This window comes from Phascolarctos cinereus, unplaced genomic scaffold (genome assembly GCF_003287225.1).
Source record: "Phascolarctos cinereus isolate Bilbo 61053 unplaced genomic scaffold, phaCin_HiC Scaffold_9;HRSCAF=440, whole genome shotgun sequence".
NCBI classification, from domain to species: Eukaryota; Metazoa; Chordata; class Mammalia; order Diprotodontia; family Phascolarctidae; genus Phascolarctos; species Phascolarctos cinereus.
The window spans coordinates 145,525,641-145,552,036 of NW_027556402.1; the positions used below are offsets into that span (position 1 = coordinate 145,525,641).

The 26,396-nt window shown below is 38.1% G+C and overlaps 1 protein-coding gene across 2 annotated transcripts in view; it reads right to left on the reverse strand.

The window, feature by feature from the left end:
- The window catches only part of KIT (KIT proto-oncogene, receptor tyrosine kinase), a 100,693-nt gene that overhangs the window by 13,944 nt on the left and 60,353 nt on the right, over nt 1–26,396 (reverse strand). Inside the window, exons 6-14 of one of the 2 annotated variants that reach the window (XM_020975331.2) lie at nt 23,829–24,018; nt 21,979–22,094; nt 9,286–9,400; nt 7,372–7,565; nt 2,928–3,034; nt 2,693–2,819; nt 2,172–2,276; nt 1,976–2,086; nt 786–936 (exon numbers count right to left, since the gene is read on the reverse strand). In XM_020975331.2, coding sequence (XP_020830990.1) covers nt 786–936; nt 1,976–2,086; nt 2,172–2,276; nt 2,693–2,819; nt 2,928–3,034; nt 7,372–7,565; nt 9,286–9,400; nt 21,979–22,094; nt 23,829–24,018 — 1,216 coding nt within the window. The remainder of the gene's footprint in view (nt 1–785; nt 937–1,975; nt 2,087–2,171; nt 2,277–2,692; nt 2,820–2,927; nt 3,035–7,371; nt 7,566–9,285; nt 9,401–21,978; nt 22,095–23,828; nt 24,019–26,396) is intronic. The other variant, XM_020975330.2, reaches the window with a different exon arrangement.

Genomic DNA, 26,396 nt, shown 5'->3' on the forward strand with positions numbered 1-26,396 from the left:
TTATCACAGCAGGAAGGAACATGGACTCCCTCAGGAGGAATGGAAGCTCTTTACCATAAATGCATGAAGGAATCAATAGGACAAAAATTAGTTGGGACTATATGGCATTAATGATAATAACTGACATTTGTAGGACTTTAAAAACTGTCTCATCTAATGATCTAGGTATCATGGAAGTGGGATAGTCATTCTCAAAGTAAATTAGGTATGAAAGAAAAATAGGTGTGTTTATATGGTATCTAAGCAAGAAAGGCAAAGTACATAAAAAAACAATAACTTTCAGGGTTGCAGGGAGGGAAAAGTCAAACAGTAAAGAAAGATGCTTTCAGGACAGAAACCAGGTCTTTTTGCTTTTGTGACCTAAGATTTTAAGGAATTTATTGTGACAATTGACGAGTCTAAGTAAGGATAATAGTAAGCTTCTGCCTATGCCAAATTAGTGATAAAGTAATTCATGGTAGCAGAGACAGGATTATGGAAAAGAACTACTTTAAGAAGAAAGAGGAATAAAATTCATTGAAACAAATCAAAAGCATAGGAAAACCAAGAGAATGCAAGGGAAGAAAATGCCAAACAATTTTAAATAGGTGTATATATTTATCTGGGCATCAAGCGATTTGATTTATTATTCAGACCCACTCAAATCCCATTTAAATGGTTTATTAGCTTGGGTTCTGCACCTTAAGTCTACCTCACTCATTTAAAAAAAAAAAACAACAGCCTTGATCGCCAGCTTTCAAGACCCTGTATGTCTCCTATGTACTACTTACGTAAATCAGCCTTACCATGAAGACTCCTTTGACTGAAGAAGATTCTTATAAAGCACTGCTTCTGCATGATCTTCATGCTTTGAGCAAATAAATGAATCCCGCTTTCTTCTCAAAAAATTCAAAAGATCACCATAGCAACAATATTCTGTAATGACCAATGTGGGTCCTACGGGCAGAGAGAAAGTTAGAAGGGGCTAAGTTTGTAGAGCCTCACCACCAAATGCCCAGCTAAGTCAGATAAGGTTGCAGAGGGTTCAAACCTATTAATACCAAACAGTTTGATTTTTAATGCCTCTTGTCCAAAGAAAATAACATCCATTAGCAGTTCTTATCGAACCGCATCATCATAGAGAGTAAAGAATGAAACAGGTGGGGGGGTTTTGCCTTGGCTTTCCTATGGGATAAGTCAGTATCTGGAGCCCAGTGCATCTGCTTGGTGTTGCTCATATCCTGACGGAAGTTATTTCTTTCAAATGTTATAGTATTATCAGGCTTCCAACATTAATCCCTTTGATTCATTTCTGTTTACCACAAAGTGTGACACTCTGTCTGTAATGTGATGGAAATGATGAAGGGCACATCCTCTGTGGTGTAATAACAAAAGCCGCTCACGTGGAACAGCCTGCTGCAACAAGACTGAAGTGGGTGGAATTTTAGGAATCTCAATGGGAATCTGGAAATGGGGGGATGGGGCTGAACTGTTACCTGGGCAATGAGGATGCCTGGCATTTAATAAAGGTATTTCAATTTTATGACTATGTCACATCAGCTCTAAATCAACTAGCTATAATTAAAATTAACTTACTAACTACTTCTCAACAATTATTAACTCTATTTAAAAAAACCACTTTTCAATGAATCTGTCCATTCCTCACTCACCTTAAACATGCTTTGTTCTTAAAGTCCGGGTGGTATATATTTTCTAAGCCATGTAGGCTGAGCTCTGTTGGTGCCCAGACCCTTTCCAACTCTGGAATTCAATGAGTCTGTCAGAATAAGTAGACTATATCCAAAGCTACCTCCAAACTCATCAGGCTAAGATTCTTTTTAAAAAAATAATTATTTTGTAATTCTCCAAAGTAAAACTCTAATGAGATAAAAAGAATAGTATAATGTCTCACAAGGAACTTTCATCAAATGCTCTGGTCACAAAGTTCCCCTCCCTTTGCTAATTAAGCAGCAAGTAAAGGGTTTCTAAATGTTACCTCCAATAGTGCACGCTCCAAGAAGATTCACTATATTCATGTGGTTACCGAGGTAACTCAGGACCTTCAGTTCAGACATTAGAGCTTCTCGTTCAGTTAAATGGGCACTTGCTGGAATTAGAAACATCTTATTTAGCAAGTTACGGGTATAGTGGGATGATGTTGCTGCTACTCAGCCAATCCCCATGACACTTACGTTTCAGCATCTTCACAGCAACGGTCATTGCAGCATCCGATTTAAACAAGCCATAGGCAGTAGCCTCAACCACTTTCCCAAAAGCTCCTGCACCAAGTGTTTTCCCTGTAACAAACACAACAGAAGGCTTTTACTCTCAGATGCATGATATGTGTCTTTAAAGTGATTAGGACAAAGAAAGAAGTGATAATCAGAAGGAAGGAAGGAAGGAAGGAAGGAAGGAAGGAAGGAAGGAAGGAAGGAAGGAAGGAAGGAAGGAAGGAAGGAAGGAAGGAAGGAAGGAAGGAAGGAAGGAAGGAAAAGAAAAAGATATAAAGAAAGAGGCAACTTTGATTATAATTTTCCCCCTTAACACGTTATTTCAAATCAGACTCCTCTCATGGTCTTAAAATTCTAATTGAGAAAACAGAGTCACAATTTCAGGTAGAATGAAACAAAGGAAGTTGTTAGAATGATTTCCCCAAATTCACTTTTAAGAGTCCACAGAAAGGTTACATGGAAAGCCCCGGTTTCTCACTGACCAAAACTCAGCCTGTTTCTGGGAAACTCCCATTTGTGATCATAAGGAAGTTGTGTTGGGTCTATGTAAACATAGTTGTTTCCATTTATCTCTTCCACGACTTTCCACTGAACTTCATACATGGGTTTCTGTTGGGGAAGAAAGAGGAGGAAAGCATTACCCAAAGAGAGAAACATCACCGTTTGATGATAGGATTTCAGCCATTATCTTCTAAATGAGAAAGAGCTGAAAGTTACCTGGAAATACTTGTAGGTTAGAATTATTACGATGATGCACATCAATCCCGCTGCTACCACAAAGCCAATCAGTAAAGGTGTGAATAGTGTGTGCGAAGTGATTTGTTCTAAAAGGGAGAGAGAGCACAGTGGAATTGTAGCCCAGAAGCAACCATCAAATCTCTTCTTCCCCCATGGATTACTGCAAGTGACAACAGGATCTAAAGCTCAGTCTGGCAGGCCCTGCTTCAATCAATTCAACAAACATTTATCACTGTGAGCAAGGCACTAAAGTAGGTGCTGGGAGACAAAGACAGACAGATCACAGAATCTCCTTTCAAGGCGCTCACCATATGACTGGAGAAGGCAATCACTAGGAGCTAAGAAACATGGGAGATCATGGGAGACAATGGTTGACTGCAAAGGAAAAGTATAGCCAAAGGGCTGTGAGAAATAGTAGCTGAGAGCCCTTTTAGAAGAAGCATGGAGGGATATCAGGGGAGAAGAGAGCAGCAATGGAATTGGGCCTTGAAAGAAAAGGAAGATTTTAACAATATGGGAGATGGAGGAGAAGAGGTGAAACCATCAGTTCCAGGTATGGGAGATAGCTAGAGTAAAGGCTGAGAGGACAAAGGGCAGGATAAAGATGGCAGCTGGGGAATACTCCAATATAGTGGCAACCCAGAACATATGAAGGTAAGGTTGGTAAGGTGTATCGGAGTCAGATGTGAAGGGTCTTTAGTGGCACATTTTGGGATGGGGAGGGAACGCTTTACCAATAAAAAATGGGGAGCTACTAAGGTTTTCTAAGTAGAGAGAAGAGTGAAGTGATCAGAGATCTGCATTAGGAACATTACCTTGTAAAAGATATACCGAAGTATGGATAGACTAGAAGCAGGAAGGCCAGTTAGGAGGCTATAAGAGTTTAGGCAAGAAAAGCAAAGAACAGTTTTAAATGTAGAACAGACCAGTCGAATGCAAAAGCTATTTCAAAGGCAAAATTGAAAGAACTGGCCACTCACTTGCATAAAGAAAGGGAGAGGACAATATCCAAGGTAAGGGACTTGGGTAACTGGAAGTTAGAGATTTAAGGAAAAGGGCAGGTTTTGCTGGGAAGATGAGTTTGCCTTTAGGTTATGTGGGCTGCTGGCATGGCAACCAAGTACAGAACAGACAGCTGGAGACAATGAACTCCAGCTCAGGGCAGAGGTTGGGGACAGAGACAGGGATTTGAAGTCACCATCTGAAAGGTGAAAACTGAAGGCACGGGAGCAGTTGAATGCACCAGAATGTACAGGAAGTAGAGAAGAGGGTGATAAGCCAGAAAGAAGAAGAAGAGAAGGAACAGCTGGAGAGGAAAAGGGAAACCATGAGTACAGTATTATAGATATAGAAGTCATGGGGAAAGAAACTGTATCAAGATACAGCAGGTATACCAAATGCTACTGAAAGGACAAGAAGGATGAGGACAGAAAAAAAGGTCATTGGGTTTCACGATAAAGAAGTTACTAATGGCCTTTGGAGAAATTTGTTGGATTGGATAGGAGCTGAGCTGTGAGCGTTGAGAGAGAGACAGAAATGTTGTCTACTCCCTCTAGTTTGGCAAAAAAGAGACACAAAAGACAACAGCTGGAAGGGTATCTGGATTGAGGTAAAGGTGGTTCCCTTCCCCTGCCAACTCCAGCATGATTGCTGATTGAGAAGGCTGAGATAGTAAAGACACACAGCACAGGATAAAAGAGGGGATTGAACAAGGTCAGTGAACAAACATTTATTATGCACTGAATAGGTGCCAGCACTATTCAGAGGCAAAAACATGGTCTCTTCCCTCAAGGAGCTCACATTCTATAGGGGGAGGCAATATTCAGAAAACGGTACATACTTGACAGAGAGAGAGAGAGAGAGAGACAGAGACAGGGGTGTGTGTGTGTGTGTGTGTGTGTGTGTGTGTGTGTGTGTGTGTGTGTGTGTGTGTGTAATGTTAATAGAAGGTAGTGTCAGAAAAATTAGTGGGCATGAAAGAGAATGAAATCAAGGAGGATGGGTAGGGGAGTTAGCCTTGGTAAAAAGAACTACATGTTCCTGCTGGACTACAAGAAAGCATTAGATGGGCAAAGGCATTGAGAGAGATTCATGACAGATGACATTCAATTCTCCAAGTCAAGAGGTCTTCAAGAGACTGGGACAGAGCCAGATTAAGAGGTTTCCTTCCATACATAACTCTCACCAATGAGAAGGCCCTGATGGAAAAGAATCATTCCTGGCTGTCTTGAGTGGGGTGCAAGAAGGACTTGGAATAATGAAACAAAGCAGGACAGAGGAGTCAGTGGTTGGGGTTAAACTATGTAAAACAGAGAGCAAATGCCAAAGCTAGGAGGAATAGGGTGAGGGTTCTTAACCTTTTTGGGGTTCCTATAAATAATAGTTCTAAATGCAGAAAATAAGATGCATAAAATTACAAAGGAAATTATTATATCAAAATAGTTCTTCCCCCAAAAAATTGTTTTTTAATTCATGGACACCAGGTTAAGAATTCCTGCCCTAGAGAGTCATGACAATTAATGGACATCTTTCTTGGTTAGTAATTTGGTTGCTAATGCCCCTCACAAAGCATACGCCGGTGCAGGGGAAGCAATGATTACATTGAGATCAGATGCTGTCTAGCCCCAATTATCTCATTCTTGGCAGAGTGGGGCTTGCCTCCATCCAGCCCCTGTTCAAGAAGAAAGAGTCTTAAGAGAGCAGAACACATCCTAGGAGACAAAGTCATGCAGGAGGTAAATGTAAAGCAAAGACTGGAGATTCAGAGGCTTGAGGAGAGAGAAAAGTTTCAGGGCAGCTGATACTGGAAACGGAATAGTAAATAAGAGAAGAATAAAAAGATGTCAAGGCAATGGGGGGAGGCCACATGAGCTAGCATAAATTTTTTTGTTCTGTTTTTGTTTTTTAGGCAATTGGGGTTTAAGTCACACAGCTAAGTAAGTGTTTGGTCTGAGGCCAGATTTGAACTCAGGTCCTCCTGACTTCAGGCTGATGCTCTATCTACCGTGCCACCTAGCTGCCCCCCCCCCCCAGCTAGCATAAATTTGTGGTGGATCAAATACATATGATTTCCTCCAGCCACTTATTCCAATCATCTTCTTATTGTTGGTATTTATTTAAGGTTCCCTTTCTAGACTTCAAAAAGTCCCTTAAACAAGACTACTTTGTGAGAAAAGTTATGTTCTCCTAACACTCTGCAGGAGGAGGGGGGAAACCCTTGATTACTTTTTTGAGAGTTCTTTCCACTTGCATGAAGTTTTGGGGTGCTGAGGCTTCATCAAGAAATGTATGTTTCATAGCTGTCTTTCTTAAATCCTTTTCAAGGTCTTGGTCAAGAATCAGCAATGCATAACAATATAAGAATCTTCCCCCTCATTACTCAAAGACTGAGAACTTTTTTTTTAAGGGGGGATGGTGATGGCAGCACACTAGTCTTTGCCAACGCAGGAAACAAGGAACTGGGATGGAAAACATTTTCAGGTCTCCTTTTTAAGTGAGAATTTTTCTAAGTAACTCCTGAGATGCTTGCCCATTTCAGATAGAGAAAGAGACACTGCATGAACCACATTTCAGATTTTTTAAAAGTGGTTAACATGACAACAAAAAAAAAAAGGAACTGTTTTGAAACAATCTAATGCTTAAAATAAACAGAACTATCACCGTCTCATTCTCCTGTACTTGGAACATCACCCCTCCCTCAACCATCTCTACTTTGTTGAAAGTTTGCTCCTCCTTCAAGGTCTCATGCTAAAATACTGCCTGCTCCGTAATGCTTTGCAATCACCTCCTACCCCGGGTCAGTAATGATTTTTTTCTCCTATCTTCCTCTTGGTGCATAATATGGTGCTTGATTTGCAAATCTGATGTGCAAGTATGACTTTTTTTACCATGCATATTTTGTTATGCCATATCCTCCTACTAAACTGAGTTGCATGAAGGCAGGGGAGCCTTGTCTTTTTTAGTCTTTGTATCTCTCCCAGTACCTAGGAGGGCCCTGCATACATTAGGTGTTCATTAAATGTTTGTTGTAATTGAAAAAGAACAGACCAGTATTAAGGAGCTATTCATGTTTTCATAACCATTATTCTATGGGATATCCAATAATTTGTGAGTACTTTTACTTCTCTACTTATTCCTCCCTCCACTAAAAATCTTGCTAGGCAGGGGAACAAAAATACAATTTTACTCAGATGTGTGGGAGTGAAAATGGGCAAAGTCAACATCAATTTTCAAATTCCCAATGGTAATGTTTCATGAAATACATAAAATGAGCTAAACTTATGAAATGACTTTTAATATTGTTCAGATCATACGTAGTATGACAATATGATAATGATAACAAATGATGAAACGTGCTTAAATCATGGTGGACATGGTGGAAGAGACTAAATATCCCCTTAAATTGCATTAAAAAGAAATATACCTTTAATGTTACCTTTAATAGCAAAGTTAAAAAAGGCTGAACTCTTGCCAACATCATTGGAAGCCTTACACTCAACAGTGCCATTGTTTTTAAAAGCACTGGAATCAATGGTACTTTCAACCACTATTTTTCCAAAGGGTGGCAGCATGGATGAATTTATCTTCATATCCATTGGCGGAACAGATGTTGAACACCTAGAAGCAATTAACAATGATTCTTACTGCATAAAAAAGAAAAAGAGATCTAGCATACAGCCCTCCTTAAAGAATATCTCTAATTTACATTAGAAAATTTAATATCTTGACATAAGCTTTCTTCCCTATTCCTCTCCCCAACAGCAACTAATTCTGAAATAAGCATTTATTCCATGAAGGATATTGCATAATTATGATCTGTTAATGGGGTACCTACTAGGAGCACACTCAAATTTTAATTTTCAGTATTTAATACTCAAGGCTGGAAGGTACTTCTCTCATATGCTTAGCCACCTTGTAGTCTGGTCTACCTTCCAACAGTGCCTTGGAAGGGCACCATTGAAAAGAACAGCATGCCTCCCCTCATACTGGTGACCAAGGGAGGGTTATTGTAGGGTTTCCTTAGCACAACAATGCTAGGATAACCAGTAGCTACCTTAGCAAAGTACTCTCGAAGGGTCTTAAAACTCTTCCAAACCATCCATTACTGCCTAAGGTGACTGAAAGGGAGAGGAATGAGATAGCTCCCCACATACAGTATGGAATCATCTTTTGGTATCTAGATTAAAAGATGCCTCACATCTGCCACACTAAATCTCCAAGACTTTACCTTTTTGGGGTTCAGTTTCCTCCATTGTAAATATACATCTCCACCCCCCCCAACTTCCAACTCTGAAATTTTGATTCTTGAACCACAAAATTATAATTTTTATTGACTTCAATCATGTTCAACTGTGCTCTGAACCTAACCGTCAACACTAATTGTTGGACAAAGCAGCACCAACTCATTTGTTAGCCTTCAGATAATAAAAAAGTCAATTTAAGGGACAAGTGGTACTGTTGTTGTTCAGTCATTTTCAGTACATCTGACTTTTCTGATGCTCTATGACTCCATATTTGCGGTTTTCTTGGCAAAGATACTGGAATGGTTTCCCATTTCCTTCTCCAGCTCATTTTACAGATGAGGAAACTGAGACAAAGAGGGTTAAATGACTTGCCCAGGGTCACACAGTTAGTAAGTGTCTGAGACTAGATTTGAACTTGGGAAGATGAGTCTCCCTGGTTTCCTAGCCCACTGCCCTATCCACTACACCACCTAGCTGCCCTAAGGGATAAGTGTGGAATGAGGCAAATAAGGACCTCCCGAAAGAAGAAGAACAACAAAAATACTGTATTTGCTCTGTTAGTGCTCCATGTAGCCAATCATGGAGAGGACAGTCTTTTTAATACCCAGCTTACAAATACTGTATGGATGCTTGTAATTGCATGATCATTACTTTTTGGCAACTTGGTAATTAACTTCTGAGGTAATTTTTTCATGATCACTCCAGCCACATTTCCCACACACATTATCCCCTGTGTATAAAATGGAAATCTAATTACTGTGCCCTGGAAAATTGCTTTATCTACCTGCAGGCTAGAAATTTTGCATGATAAATCCAAAAAGATAACCACCAAAATAGAGAAGTCATTCAGTAATCATTTTTCTGGAAACAGAATTGCAAAATTAGTATCTATCAAGGAAAACACAGCAATTATCAACCCCCTCTACTCTAATCAAGAAGCTGTGCCAATAAAAAGAAAAATCAAAGATTGTGTGTGTGTGTGTGTGTGTGTGTGTGTGTGTGTGTGTGTGTGTGTGTAAAATGTATTCAGAATTCAACTGAACAGAAGCTGTTCCTTTTGAATTTAAAGTAGTGCCAGAAATAAATCATCTCACCTCTGCTCAGTTCCTGGACAAAAATACCAATCTATTGTAGGTTTGGGGAACCCTGCTGCCACGCACTGGAGCAGACCATTCATGAGTCTGTCAGATGTAAGAATCTCTGGTTTTGCTGGAAGAGAAAAAAAATAGTCACAATTCAGACTGCTTCAAATGTTCACTCTCACAATCCCCTTCTTTCCTTATCACAGGTTTTCAGAGCTAGAAAGGATCTTGGCAAGAGAGACAACTCAGTAGATAATAGAACATGGTCAGAAGACCTGAGCTGAGACTATGTCCATGCGACTTGTTGGTAAAACACTACACACATCTCTCTGGGGCTCAATTTCATCCCCTACAAATGGGGCTAATAACTAACTAAACAGAGTTATTACTTATTGTTATTATTAGACATTATTGCTCCAAAGTACAAAAGTGGAACCAATGGGTTGAAGTTACAGGTAGATATATTGTAGCTCAATAAAAGGTAGCATGCTCTAAAAAGTTAGAGCTATTCCATGGTTGAACAAGCTACCTAACTAAGGAGGTAGTGAGGTCCCCATCATTGGAAATGTTCAAGTAGAGGCTGGATAAACATCTGGCATACATGCTGTAGAGCGAATTCCTACTTTGGTTGAGAAACTAGATTAAATAACCATGAAGTAACCTCAAATCATGGATCCAGAATGAGCAGAGACCACAGAGGCTACCTCCTGAAGCCCTCTCATTTTCTAGATGAGCAAAGCAAGGCCCAAGCTAAGGGACCAGCCCATGTCCCTTCCAAATCTCTCTTTTGGATAAAAAGAGGTACATCTTCAGGGCAGGATTCCTAAATTCCCACTGGGATAGAAAAGGCTGAAGAGGAGGGGCAGGTGAGAAGAGCCTTCTATCCCCTGGCACATGTTCCTCTACAAACATAAGATGGTCTCTAAGGCCCCTTTCTAGAGCCCACTATTCAAATAAGCACTGTAATGGAGAAGCTATGGTAGACAGGGAATTTCCCACTTCGTATTTCATTCCACATATAGACACTCTCTTAACCAAGAGATGAGTAGGTCAATGGCTCAAGTAAAAAGCTGGTTTGTTCTATTAAGAGGACTACCTTGAAATGGCACATTTTAACAATGACAATGAACTCCAGAAAAATGCTCACATTCCTCCTTAAGAGATTCAAATAAGATGCTTTTCTCAGAACAATCCAATTAACCAAGTAATTATTGGTCTGGGTTTTTTTTTTTGGTGGTGGTTTGAGGAGATAGGGTTTTCCCTGAACCTGTTATTTAATCAGAGTAGAGAACTTGTGGTGTGGAAAGTCCTTTTCCCCTCTACAGAAAGGCTATTTACTGATGGAGGACCTGATGGCCCACATTTAAGGATGTGAAGGGTTGTCTTGGGGAAGACAGATTAGACTTGGTTCTGTTTGGCCCTATATGGCAAATATAGAGCAATGCGGAGAGGTTACATAAAGGTAAATTTAGGCTTAATGTCAGGGGGAAAAAAACCCCCGAAAACAACCTCGGAGTGTTTAGAGTTCTGCAGGAATAGAACAGTCTTTCAAGAAACATGAGAGCTTTCATGCAAAGGCTAGATGACTCCTTATTGCATGGAGATTCCTTTCCAACATCCCCTAGGCCCCAGATGACCCCCAGGGGTACCTTCTAGTTCTCAAAATTCCAATGAGCTGGAATTCTGTTTCACAGGATCACCTGAGGGCAAAACCTTGAACTCTGTCACACAACTAGCACTGAGTCAAAGCATGAACTTAAATCTAGGTCTTTCTCACTATAAGGCCTGCTCTTTTACCCTCTATGTCTTGTTGCCTCTCCATGGGTAATATTTGCACTAGAATTATTATGTTTCAGATGAGTTATTGATCTGTAAAAGTTGCCCCCACCAGCAAAAATCACAAATCTGCAATAGAACAAACGAAAACAGAAAACGTTAACTCACAAGACTATTATAAGCACTTTGTAGGTCTTGAAACAATATTTATGTGCCGACTAGCGTTAATGATGATGATAAATGGAAGCTCCCTATTCAACAGAGCACTCCTACATCTACTAAGCTGGCCATTTCTTATGTGGCTTGAAATAGTATTTTTCAGCATCTGAAAGCTGTTATTTTAAAAGAGGTTAGGTATGTCATTATAGTTCCACACATTATGGATGGCCATTGCAATATTATTTAAACAAACAACATATCCTGGATTTGCAATATTACAATGTCGCTAGCAACTGATAGAAAATGTGTGACCAGAGGGAAAAAGATTGAGATTTTAATCTTTGGAAGTTTATTTCCCGAAAGGGCGGACACACTAAGAAAATGACAATTTCTTTGTAGGACGACTCCAGCAACATGCCTACCCCAAGGCAATATGTCTTGGTACATGGCAAATATACCACCCTATCATTAAAGCCTGATGCTGCTGGTGGGCAGCCTTGTGAAGTGCAACACACACACACACACACACATACACACACACACACACACACACACACATATTCTCAAGCAATCAGAAGGTAGACATACTCAAGTACTGAAAACCTATGCCAGGTTTCACAAATAGAGCAAGAAGACAAAGCAGCACACCATGCATGCATCCATCTGGCAAGTTTCATTTAATTATAACAGCCAACAATGTAATTGGGCTGAAAGTAGGGCATGGTGCTAACACACTGGTGAGAATACTATTCCCTGGGGGTGGTTTGGTGTGTGGCTGCTCTGTCTTAAGCCTCATCCAGGGTAACAATCACTCAAGTCCCTAAAGAAAGGCTGCCATAATGGTGGCTCTCTAGTATGGACTGGATTGTGGGTGGAAAACTACTGTATGAAATGTCTCACATAATCAGAATGAGCTAAGTATAATATCTTAAAAAATTAAAAGCTAAGTTTCTCTGCAGACTATAAGTCTTCTTAGAATGCACTATAATCCATTAAATACGCATTTCTTTTTTAAAAGACAGGATCGTTTGAAAGAATACTGAGAACAAATCTGAGATATGATTTCCTAGGTAGTCTATAGTGTTCAGGGGTACAAGAGGCACTTTTATTCTAACACAGATAAAGAGAGGAAGTTGGAGATGTAGACAAGGTGTTTAAGTAGCTCCTTGAAAGCAGGGACTGCTTCAGCTTTTGTCTTTGTTTCCCAGCACTTAGCACAGTTCTTGACACAGAGGAGGCATTTCATAAATGCTTGCTGATCAATATATTTCCTATAGAGATAAAAAGAGCACTGTGGAAAACCAGGGCATGTTGACCTCTTCAACACTGGAACACCGAGTCACTCCTACCACTGACAACAACACTGATCAACTTTTGCAGGCAATTTTCAATATTCCTCCTTAAACCACAAACCAAGAAGACTGGTGATGCTACAAACATTCTCTCTGACTAAAAGGAGATTCTGATAAATGTTCACTGTTACCAAAATCAGAGAAAATACTTAAGATCAAATTGGAATCCCAATGGCTAAGTGGCCCAAGGATAGGAATAAACAGTTTTTAAGAACTAAAAACTATTGATCAAATTTGAAAGGCACCTCCAATTCACTAATAATAAGACAAATAGAAATCAAAGAGACTTTGGGGAAATCTACTTTGTTCCCAGTTCTTTCCTACTACAAAAAGTTCTGCCATAAATACTTGGGTTCTTTATTTCTGTCCCCAATTTCATTTCCATGTTTTGTCAAAGATGACTGATCAGGGTATGGCAAAAATCACTGTGCTAGAAAAGAACAATTAGTATGATGAATTCAGAGAACCACAGGAAGATTTCTGTCAACTGATGCAGTCTAAAATAAAGTAAGCAGAGACAATAATGAAATATACACACTGACTACAACATTCAATAGAAAGAAGAAAAAAAAACACTTCGTAATTACAATAACCAAGCTTGGTCTGGGAGAAGAGATGAGACAATGTATCTGTTTCCATTTTTGTGTAGAGATGAAAGACCCTGAGTGCGGAATACTATATTCACCAGCAGGCCTACTTGATGTTTTGATTAGTTTTACCAAACCACTATTTTCTCAGTTTTCCTTATTTTTTGTTACAAAGAATGCTTGGATAGCAATTGATAAGTGGGTTGGAAGAGGTTTAGAAATGACAGTCATGTAAAAAATATTAAATTAGCACTAATCCATCAATAGATCCTTGGAGGATTTGGAAGACCTTTAGGCCACTAATACTAGGACCACCCTAATCACACACATACAACCACTTTCTCTTAGCTAGAGCTCATGGGAGTACCAATTTTCATCTTGGCCAATCACTAATACATATTCATTCTTATCTTCAAAGATTCTCTATAGAAAAGGGGTACAGAGAACACAGAATCATAGATTTCAAGTAGGAAGAGACCTCAGACACCTGACCTTCTGGTCCACCAGCTCATTTCACAGACAAAGAGTCTATAAGGACAATCAAGGTGAAGTGATTTCACCTAAGATCACATAGGTAGTATGGCGGGATTTAAAACCTTCTGAATCTGGGTCTCCAAATAAATAATGGAAAGACTCCTTTGCATGTGGAGTAAGAAAAAATGTCATTATCACTTGAACCTCAATTCACTCAATTAGTAAAATCAACAGTGCTCAGGATCAGATAAATATCATACCTACTAAAAAATAACACTTTAAAAAAATTACTTGAGGAGTCACTCTTTCTAAACATTGTAAATTAGAATAATTTGCCTTCAAATTCCAGTAAATGATATTTCAAAACTCACACAAAATATACCTCAAACCATAGCTCATTTCCTGGCTAGTAGGGGTGCTTCCCAGAATTCAGGTCATTTAAAAAAAACCCCACAATCTCCTAATTAAGGTGACTGTTCTAATAGGAGCTGAAGAAGTTCCTCTAGTCTCCAGGTGAAATGGAAGATGAATGTGGTTACATGGGGCAAGCTGTCCTCAGAGAGCCAGTGACTGTGGTGAGGTGAGTAGCTGAGCTGGGCACACACTGGTAAATTTCCGATAGATACCAGATCATGCAATTAATTACTCTTGTGGCCAATGGGTATGAAAAAAAAGTCATTAGCTGGCAATTTCTCCCCTTCAGGAAATGGGGTTGGGGAAGAACTGTGATATGAAATACTCAAAACCAGAGGCATATTACACACTCAATCTTGGCTTTGCCAAAACTTCCATTTATATTGTTAGTGTTGAACTAGATACCTCTGTAAATGGTGGAGGGGACGGAGTTTGAGTTAAAAAAAAAAAGCCTGAGCTCCAATTCCAGCCCTGCCACTCGAATAAATGAAATTTATAAAGTGGCTGACTAGGCACAAAGCACAGTGCATTAAGTGCTTGGCATACAAACAGAAAAAATATTCTCTGACTTCCAGGACCACATATTCTAACAGAGGGAGAGCACCCACTAAGGAGAGTTTAGGTCAGATAGAAAGGCCCCGTGGTCCTCAATAGGCAGAAGCAATGTAGACAGGAATGTATAGTCTTTAATTTATTTTTCCCACCAATCAAAACGTATCTATTTCTGATGACGAGTTATTTACAATAGGAGCCAGATTGGGCTAGTCAGGTCAAATAACCATCACCACCACCACTTCCCCCTCCAACCTGGATGGAGATAACCCAAGGCTTTGAATGACTATAAGATGACTGAGCAGTCATTTGTTGTTGGATAAAATACTGACTTTCTATGGCCCTCAGTTTTCTCATCTGTAAAATGAAGGGAATGGACTAGATAATCCCTAGGATTTGGCCAGACTGGTCTCACCCACACCTCCAAATTCCATGCCTTTTCACTGGCTGCCCCCCCCCCCAGCTTGGCATATACTCCTTTTTTTCACATTTGCCTCACAGAGCCTTTAACTTTCTTCCAGAAAAAGCCTAAGCAGCTACCTACACAATGCCCTCCCTAAACCTCCTAACCACTAATATCCTCCCTCATTACTACCTTACATTTATTTTGCATTTATTCTGCATAGCTTTATCCCATATATGCTTACAAATATATGTGTTGTCTTTCCCAATGGAATAATAAGCTACTTTATAAAAGAGAGCATATTTCATTTTTCTATCTTATAGCCTAGCACTGGCCCTGGAACATAGGGGGCTCTGAATAAACACTTATCAGCTGAAAGATTACAGTTGCTATCCAACTCTGAGGTCCATCACCTGTCTCATTGGGTTGTTATAAGGATATGCAGGCATAAAAAGATACACAGGCAAAGCTTTCTGTAAACCTGAAAGCTCTACAAGATAAACTAATATTATTAAATGAAGAAAAGGCCTGACTTTATAGTGCTTTCTCCAGGATTGTGTTGCATAGCAGTAGAATCCTACTGTATGTAACTGGCCGTAACAAGCTGTGTGACCTTAGGCAAGTCTCTTCACGTTTGACAGCTTTGGCTTCTTCATCAGTAAAAATGAAGGGGAAGGGAGATTGGAAGAGATTATCCCTACAATCTCTTCTAGCACTAAAATTCTTGTGATGGCTAACCCCCTCTAAATGGTCCTTTATTTTCCCGTCACTTCTATGATATCACAGTAATTACAAGAGCTACTTGCCACTTCAGAGTCCCAGGAGTCGGTTATACAAACATTCCCAGACCCATCTCTTTGCCAAAGAGATAGTAGGGATGGCTGGTGGACAGATTGAAATCTTACGCATGACTTTTTACAGCAAAGAACTGGATGGAAATAGAGTGGTGACAATTAATTGGGGAGACAGCTGAATAAACTCTGGTTGATGAAGAAGCAGAATGCCATTATGAAGTAAATTTTGAATGCAGAATGAAGAGGAACTTGAGAAGATTGCTATGAACTGATGGAGGATGAAATAAGCAGAAACTAAAGAACATTATACACAATTACTACAAGGGTGTCAATCACAAGATGACTAGAAGGAAGGCAAATTCTTAAGCAAATAACAGAATCCAAGAACAGATAATGAATCACAACCCCTTTTCCCAGCAAAGAAATAAGACAGATTATATAGATGGTCAGACTTAGTCACTACATTCTATGTTCTTGCTGAAAATTTTCTTTGTTACAAGGTGGGGGGAGGGGTCCTATTTGAAGATGAGAAGGGAAGGAGGGAAATATTTCCAGAAATTTCTAATGAAATTTAAAGAGTACTGAGTAGGCTTTAAAAAAAATCATAGGTTTATTTTACTTATGGGTCTATAGATGCCTATGGCCAGTACATGAATGGCTACCTCTATTAGGGGTTCTTAACCTAGGGTTGGGGAGTCGTGTCCATAAACTTGGATTTTTAAAAAATATTGTAATAACTGTATTTCAATATAATTGATTTCCTTTATAACCCTATGTATTTTCTTCTATGAATTTAAAAATATCATTCTGAGAAGGGAACCATAGGCATTACCAGACTGCCATAGGGGTGGCTAACACAGAAAAGGTTAAGATGCCTGGTCTGTGGTTTTAAATTTGCTTTCAGTGCCTTCTCTCTAAAATCATTTAAACCATCCTTTACCTGGATTTACATTTGGAAAAATAAGTAAAAGCGGACCAGGTTTTGTGAGGGGCTTGAGGGGCATAGGAAATTTTCTCATCAAATAGCCTCATTCTGGGCAATTTATCGCTTTGGCTGCTTCAGTACACTTTATGATCTATAAATAATCACTAACACCAGACAGGATGTTAATTATATGGTGTAGTGATTCAGAAATAATACATTATTTAGCATTTCCTCAAATTGTTTCGAAAGCCTCTATAATAGCTAGCCATAAACGGAATGAAATTGGCGGCTTTGGGAAGAGTTAATTTAATACCATTTGGGAATCTAATCTAACTCAACATTTATGATGTCTTATGTGACCCCAAGGATGGAGTGTTGGGTTCATTAGTTCTCACTTTCTTCATCATCCTGCCCTACTTCCACTGTTAGAAGAGTTGAGTATGAGAGAGAGGGGTACTCCAAAAATGAAGAGAAACTCCTTTATGACTTCAAAATAAGTTAAGCTATTAATTTACCCATATAATTTAATTAAGGCTTTTAAACCTGAAGTGAACTGTGAATTCAAAAATGGCATCAGGTAGAGACTAAAAGTACCATTTCAAAAGTTCTACCTCTTTAACAGTGGGAGCTCACATTTATATAGGCCTTAAGAGTTATGAAACACTTTCTTCACCATGACCTTGTGAAGCAGATATTTTAAGAGTTACTACCTCCGATTGTAACTTGTTAGTTGTAACTCAACTAATGTCAAAGAACTCTTAAGTGCCAGAAGAGGGACAAGGACAAGGGGTGTTTTTCACTACACCTTACTACATGGTCTTCTAAAACAAGGGTTCTTACCCTGGGCTTCATGTATAGATTAAAAGGGTCCATGAATTTAGATGGAAAAAAAATTTTATAGCTTTATTTTCACTAACCTCTGACTGAAATTTAGCATTTCCTACAATTATCTGAAAATGCTATTCTGAGAAGGGTTCCCTAGGCATCACCAGACAGCCAATAGGGGCCTATGACACAAAAATTGTTGAGAAGCCTTATTCTAAGGAGGTTTACACATTTTGTAGAGGAATGGTCACTTAATTTTAAATGTTTAATTATATTTTAGTTTTCAGAAAGTTTAAGGTATAAATGATTCCAAATGAGTAAAGATAAAATTCTAAAACTGCTTACTTTGTGGAGGTGGCATTAAAACATTATAACTGATCAAATTAAGAAAAGGACAGAAATGGGCCTTTCATTCTATTCTCAGTACCGGATCAAAATTATGTTGTATGCATTCTATACTTAAAGAAGTAGAATTTGCTTTTCTATCGAGGCAAATGAGGGGAAAAAATCTTTCTTCTGGGTACAACACAAGCTACCTTGAGAATCCTGGAGAAGGCTTTAGTTCACTTAAGTATCACTTTTCCCCTGCCTGTAAAAGGAGACACAATCAGAATAAAATCGTTGAAGAATATCTGAGAAGAAATCACTTCAGAGCCTACTTTTTATAAGTATGTCAGCCCTTATTATGAAACTACAGGCAACCCCACGTGAAGCTGGTAGGACACAAGTCCTTGACAGGATCTACCGAATTACAAAGATGGCTTCTGAGCATCAGCTTAGGACAATTTGGCTTATTAGCCAAGTCTAAAAGATGATGACTTTTTTTCTCATGTCACACCAGCAACTAGATATTATCTACTAATTGAGGTAACATGGTATAGTAAAAATAGCCACTGAACTTAAGAGTCAAGAAAAGACCCGAGACCTCAGAGCGTTATTAAGCTACGCAACACTGAATATGCCATTATACTAGTGTGAAGCCCAGGTGCCTCAAGAACTGTGAACAAATTTGAGGAACAAATGAAAATATGCATTTCAAGCCTTAGAGTGCTTTTTTGAAAGCTATTTTGAAAGGTAATATTATAGTTCAAAATAGTTGAGTCTTGGAGTCAAGGGAGAGATGGGTCTGAATTCTGTCAATTACTTAACAAAGACTTATAAATCAGACCTTGGCTGGAGGGCTTACAAAGTATGCTAATAACAACTGAGCAAATTCAGAGTCTAGAGTCTAGATTTTGAGCATGAAGGGGTACTAGGGTCCATCTAGTAAAACTTGCTCACTTTATAAACAAGGAAATCAAAGTCCAAATAAGAAAAGGGATTGCACTTAAAGCTAATAAGGGATTTTTAAAGCTTCCTCGATAATCAGTAGCCAGACTTATAAATGGCTTGCCAGACATAAATTGGATTTTCTAGAATCCAAATGTTAGTCAGCCCAAATTATACTTTCACTATATTTCTTCGAGGTAAATCTATCAGAATGAATATGCACTAAATGCCACATATTAGGAATTTTGGAGTTCAATATAAATGTTACCATTTATATTTGTAATATATTTATCATTTAAAAAGTTGACTTCTCTTTTTAGAGTAGCGAAGAAGGAAGGGGAATGCATCATGGCCAGCCTTGACTATTATAATGACAGTGTTACCAGTTTCAGGCTTTCTTTTGTTCTGGGAAGGAAAGCAAGGAGATATTGATCATTTGGGGAATGAGTAAATGAGGAGAAAAGGAAGTCTTATATGAAACACTTCAAAGTGAAGCAAGCAGAACAAAAATGATACATACAATATCTATACCAACACAACTGGAACTAACACCACCAAAAAAAGAAAGCCTAAAACTAGTGACACTGTAATTATAGTAACCAAGGTTGGCCATCATGCATTTCTCTCCCTTCTTTTCAGAGATAGAGGACTAGAGGTGTGGAATATGGCATATATTATCACAGTTAGTTGATATGTTGATTAGTTTTGCCGAACTGCTTTTTCTTCTTTCCTATTTTTTGCTACAAGGCCACGGCTCTCTGGAGAAGGGGGGAAAGGTAAACGGAGCTATCTGGAAATTAAAGAGATTTTTTTAAAAAAAGACCAAGCTATAAATAAATTTTTAAATTTAATTTACTTATATCATTTTTTTTAAATGTCAACCCATTTTTCCCCTTCATTCCTAGGGCCCTGGGCAAATGACTTGCCCTCTCTGGGAATTAGTGTCCTTACGAATGAAATGTCAAGCTTAAATGACCATGTTTCCAGCCCTCTAAAGTGATATGATTCTTAACTGGGCTCATTTGCACTCAAACCGCACAATGGAATGAAAATTTTCCTTCTTGATCAATAAATTCATAGATGAAAAACATGAGAATGGACAAAACTGTTTGAAGCTTTAAAAAAAGCCTTATCCCTAATGCAATGTCCTTAACTCAAGTAAAAATATCTTTCCAATTAGAAAACAAAACACTTCACACACTTTGTAAAGAACTGGGAAACATTCCAGGGTGGAGAAAGTTCTCAATTTCCTACAATAGTGCTACCTCTAAGAACAAAACTCAAGCTCTTGAAAACTATAGCTCTGGACAATGCCTTAAGTCAAGTTCAGTGTTTTTCTCAAATCTGAATCAGAAGGTTAATGGGCTGAAATCTAGATAAGACTAAGATTTTCTGTCCACATTGTGGGGTGGGGAGGGAGAAGAAGAGTCAAACAAGGGGCTGCCACCTTGAAATGAAATCTATCTCTAAGTTAGGGAGAGAAGAGAGATTGACCCAAAAAAGACATGAAGGAGAAAGCAATGAAAGAGGTTCAGAGAGCATTTTTTGATAAGATGGAGACTGCAGATATTACTTCTACAGGCAGTCGCCAACTTTATACAGTCCCTTTGAAGGAGTCACCAGGACCAGCTCACCCCCACAGGCACTCTCCCTTGCCTCCCCACCATTGCACCCGAGAATACACCTTCCCTCTCTTTCCTGAGTCTCTCTTAAGAAGAATTTCCTGTTCCCTAAGCCACAAAGTTCTCAATTATCAGCTGAGCTAGTCTAGCAACAATTTTTAATCTCTATAAGCCTCTTTCTTCTTCTGTAAAATGGGGACAATCTTTGAACTACTACCTACACCTTACAAGGTTGTTATGAGAAAAGTGAATTGCAAAAAAAACGAGGATTATTACTCTCCTGATAATGTTCCAAGTTCCAAACTACTGACTTCTAAATGACCTTTTCAAAGGCAACCCATTAAGAAATTGGTGAAAGCCTGTATCGTGCTTGATAATTATATGCATTTCTCCAAATCAGTCACTAAAGTTATATAGGCTTTACTCAAATGGATCTCTAATCTCTACAATTTGGATGCTCTTTCTAATCATGTGGATTGCACAGCAACTACCCCCTCCCATAATTTCACCATACGGGGAATTCAACGTACCAAGGGCCTTTGTTTTCTCCTAAAATTGCCGTGACACCAGCAGAGCACTTGGACATCCATGTACTATCCCTTGCTTTTTCTACATGACCAACCTCTCTTCTTGTTAGCATCATGAAAGTGTGAAAAGGCTAAAGTCTCCTTTGGTGGAAGAAGGACACATATGATACCAATCTTCTCAAGTAATAAAGTGAGGTTATAAAACTCTGGACAGACATAGATTTTGCAGCCAAAATCAATGCTTTCACACAAGTACAACTAGTGCTCTCAAGAATAAATCCCACTAACTTTCAGCTTTCTTGGCTAGATCTGTGTGCTAATCATGGCAGAGAACTCTAACCACAGAGACTCCCTCTATCCTTAGGTAACTTACTGTCCCTCAAAGTGGTCAAGGACATTAAGAAGTTAAGTGACTTGCCCAGGGTCACACTGTCAATTATGCATCAGAGGCAGAACCAGAACCAAGTCCTGACTGACCAACCTCAAGGCCAGCCCTCCTTCCACTATACCATTTACCATACTAAAGGATATGATGGTATCAAACTGTTCACAATGATATAGATACTACTTAAAGAGCAAAGAAATTATATTACAACTTCTTTCACAACCTCTGGATTTCCATTGTAAATAACAAACACGTGAATTTTTTTTAAAATTTCTGCCACATCTAAAGATATGTTAAGAAAAGGGGGAAAAGCTCAGTGGAGAGAGCACCGGCCCTGGAGTCAGGAGGACCCTAAGTGTGTGACCCTGGGCAAGTCACTTAACCCCATTGCCTAGCCAAAAAAAGAAAAGGGAAAAAAGACTAATCAATCTAGAGGAACACCTCCAAGGTCATCCAGTAGTAAGTAACAGCGCCAAAAAATGAACTCCCTGGCACTGGGTTCCCACCACCCATCCACGTTATTTTTCTTAAGATCACAATTACCATAAAATATATTTGCAGAGCATATATTCTATTCTGTATCTGTTACAGACACAAGTCACTTAGGAAAAAATTACAATGAACCATTGAGTGTTACTTACTCTTTACATAAACGTTAAATGTTACAGAGGCGCTGACATCTGAATTAGACACTGAAAAGGTATAAGGGCCACCTTCAGTTCCCTTTAATCTGTTAAGGTGAAGTTCACTTATGTACCTACAAAGAAAATAAAAATACATTATCACAGACCTGTGGAATCATGCATTTTTTATCATCTCGAATTGGAAACATGCCATTTTAATCACTTGGGAGTAAATATTTAAAATGTTTAGAGAGCCTTCCCACTAGGAAATTACATCAGTCTAGGGCTTGGGATCCTGAATCCCAACATCATTTAGGATTTTACACTTCTGATCTTGAAACCAAACAAAATCTTGGAAAAGTCAATTTTATGTATCATAGGTAAATCAAATTTTTGTGCAGATGACAAGAATAAATTTCTAAAACCATAAACATAGGGGAAACAAGGCACAAAAAATGATAGCAACTGATTTCCTAAATTATAGGCAATACATATGTATAAAATATACATGTAATTCAACTAATAAAGTAGGCAGTTGACAAAAAGTTTTCTCACTTTCCTAAAGTGTCCATTTATAAATAATTTAAAGAATTACAAATCACTATCCATTGAATTTTGATCAAGCAGAATGAAAATAAAGCCCAAGATGATGATGTAAGTCAATGGGTAAAAACTGATTTACAAAAATTCCATTCCCTACAATTATGCTGATTTATTAATAATGTGAGTCATTTACTTCAACTGATTTTTTTCTGTGCTCCCCTCTCAGGACAAAGAAAGAAAAAGAAAAAGAAAGTGGGTATTATTAGAGTTATGGTTTTTTCTTTTTCCAGCATCAAGGTCTTTTTTTTATGTTTGTTTTTAAATAATTTAGTCATTTTTAGCTTTCAACTTTCACTTCCATAAGATTTTGAGTTTTAAATTTTTGACCCTACCTTCTCCCCCCCTCCCCCCCACCAAGATGGCATGCAATCTGACATAGGCTGTACTTACACATTCTATTAAGCATATTTTCCCATTAGTCATGATGTAAAGAACAATTAGAATTAATGGCAGAAACTATGAGAATGAAGAAATAAAACAAAACAACAAAGGAAAAGGAGAGCAAATCGTATGCTTCCATCTGCATGCAGACTCTATAGTTCTTTCTCCAGATGTGGACAACATTTTCCATCATGAGTCTTTTGGAGTTGTCTTAGATCCTTGCATTGCTGAGAAGAGCCAAGTTTATCAAAGTCAGTCATTGTACAATGTGGCTGTGTGTGTGTGTGTGTGTGTGTGTGTGTTTAAAGCACAAGTATGTACACACAACTTTCAGGCTTTACTTTTAGGTCAGTCAACATTCAACCCAATGTCTTCTACTTTCAAAATTCAGAATAGAACCCCATGGTCTTTGAGGTCTGATCTATCTTCATAGTTGTCAAAATCTGAAGCATTACTCACGAAAAACTATTTATAAATACAGAAAAATATATTAGCCTTTTCTGCAAAGAAATTTCAACAGAGTTTAACAGAAAGGGTCTTCTGCTTTACTATAAGCTAAATAGAAAGTTCAATTGGTTAGAAGGCCACATGCCTTCAAGAATTCATAACTTCTCCTAGGACACTTAAAAATATCAAAGAGAATAAGATACCTGTGTATATCTTTTAGCTCCCCCTACTCCATCCACATTTCCAACCACAGATGGTAAACCTCTTTGAAGGAAAGGACTGTGCCTTGCTTATAAATTTCTGCATAGTTGAACTAAAGTTTTATTAATTTATAGATAGAGACAAGAACCCTACAAGAACCAAAAAACAAAGTATATTCCAAGATTTGTCTCAAACATTTCAAATCCCAAATATCAGGTCTGCCATCTTTCCTTTACCTGATAGTGCTCTGACTTCCCGGTTTGATATAATCATCCCATTTGTCAGTGACTGTTCCATTCATATATATCCACTGAAGCTGTTCAGGTTTGGGAAATGCTTCATATTCGACCTCTAAGTCTACGTTTTCTCCATCGTTTATAAAAATTGTGGTATTCATCTTGGGAAAAATGTGAATGAACCCTTTTTCTAACGGTAACAGAGAAAAGAATCAAGGAAAAAAGTTAACAATGACATTTCCCAAAGCCTTCATTCATCAGAAGGAATTCTTATTCGATATAGATTAATTCAAGTCCCCAGTGAATAAACCCTTTTTCAGTATGAAAATGAAGTCTTTTACCACTTCATTCATTCACTCATCAGACAATTAACAAAAGACTATTTTTTTAGTCAAGATACTATATAAGATGCTTGGTATACAGACTAAGTTTCATTAGACCACAATTCCTGTACTCATGGAGTTCATAATCTAGTAAGGAGAAAAGATACAAACCCACGACTACGAATACAAAATTTTATATGGGTACATACTTCACAAAGAAGTTTTCTTAATGCCATATGACCAAGAAAACTACATTACCTTTGGAATGCCAAGATAAATAGCTAGGTGAGTTACCTGAGATTTACTAGGAAAAAAACCAAAATGACAATACAGAACACCAATATGACTATGTAAGTGAGTAGAGATACCACCACCAAAGTCTAGAGAAATACACAGAAAAAGGGGGAAAAGTTTAGAAGGGAACATGGAAATAGTTTAATTACCATGTTAAAGATAACGTACACATTTTGAAAAACAAATTGTAAATGACTAGATTTGCAGTTCCATATTCAGCCATTTTTAAAATTTCCAAATTTTTTTTCTGTGCTGAGAATTGTCAAATACATAGCAAAAAGGAAAAAAAGGGATATCCTACTATATTTGAAATTTGCTCAACCCATAAACCTTAAGGAGGTCAGACAACTCATCATAAGGAGATTGCATGGGGTGCTTTGCTGGCACTTGGAGCAGAACTTTGTTGCATTGCACATAGGTGGTTCTACCTTGTAGTTAGGGTAAGGAGGAGCACTAGAAGGAGTAGGAACCATGGTCACAGTTACAGGAGGAAAAAGAGTGCTTGTGATTTCTCACAGACCAGAACACAAGCCAGGAGAGCCGTGACTGCATCTTGTATTAGATCATACCACCTTGAAAAAACTGAAAACTTACAGACCCCAGAACTACCTGTGAAAACAGCAGCACAAAAAACCTGAAACTTGGAATATTGCCCCTTCCACATTGGAAGCAGAAACTCCTACATGTAAAGCCTCAGAAAAAAAAAAGTAAATTGGTCTCAGAATTCTGGAAGAGCTCAGAAAGAGTTTTAAAAATTAAATAAGAAAATCTAGAAGAAAAATTGGGAAGAGTAGTGAGACTGATGTAAGAAAATCATGAAAAAAAGACTCAACCATTTGGTAAAAAAAAGGCACAAAAAATACTGGAAGAAAAAAAAAGGCACAAAAAATACTGAAAAAAAAAATAATGCCTTAAAAAACATAATAGGCCAAATAGTAAAAGAGGCATAAAAATATACCAAAGAGAACTGATTAAAAAGCAGAATTAGTCAAATGGAAAAAAAATACAAAAATTCACTGCAGATAACAATTCCTTAAAAAGTAGAATTGGAAAAAAAAAGTAGAATTGGCCAAATGGAAAAGGTACACAAGTTCACTAAAGAAAATAATACCTTAAAAATTAGAATAAGCAAGTGGAAGCTAAGAATTGCATGAGACATCAAGAAACAATAAAACAAAATCAAAAGAATGGAAAAAAAAGATGTGAAATAATCTCATTAGAAAAACAACTGACTTAGAAAATAGATCAAAGAGAAAGGATTTAAGAATTACTGGAGTAAAAAAAAAAAGAATTACTGGAATAGTTGAAAACCATGACTTAAAAAAAAAAAGAGCCTACAAACATTGTCAGGATCCCCATGCCAAGACCACTCTTATCTTTTTATTCTTCTCTTTTTACTGTTAGTAGACACCTTGTTTTCCAGAACTAAGGTCCAGCAAGTAGGCTTTGCCTTGAACTTGGCATAACAATTCTTTGTGTTCACCCTCCACTGCAGTAAAATCCCAGAATTGTTTCATACCAGTTCTAGGTATTCTCTGAGTTCAGACAAACACCTGCTTTTCTATACCATGTTCTGGTTATGAAGCCCTATTATGAGTAAAACTTGCCACATTTGTTGTTTTTAACCCCTATTGCCATGGCTACAACTCACTGTGTAACCACTAGTGTATGTATCAAGGTTCAGTCTCACTGCAGTGCGTCTCCTTGGTATCAGAGCAGATCTGGGCACATATGTCTAGTTAGCCTCCTCCAACAGAATAAAAAAAACCTTTTTGCTTATTAAAAAAAAAGAAATTTGCTACTATGCACAACATCCAATGTTAATATAACAAAAATCAGTTTAGAAATGGAGTCCAGAGAAACCTTAAGTCTCTATTTCCCATTCCTCACGTAGTGTTCTTTTCCAGGGATGATCAGTTCTTTGTGATGTGAAGCTCAATAAATATGTACT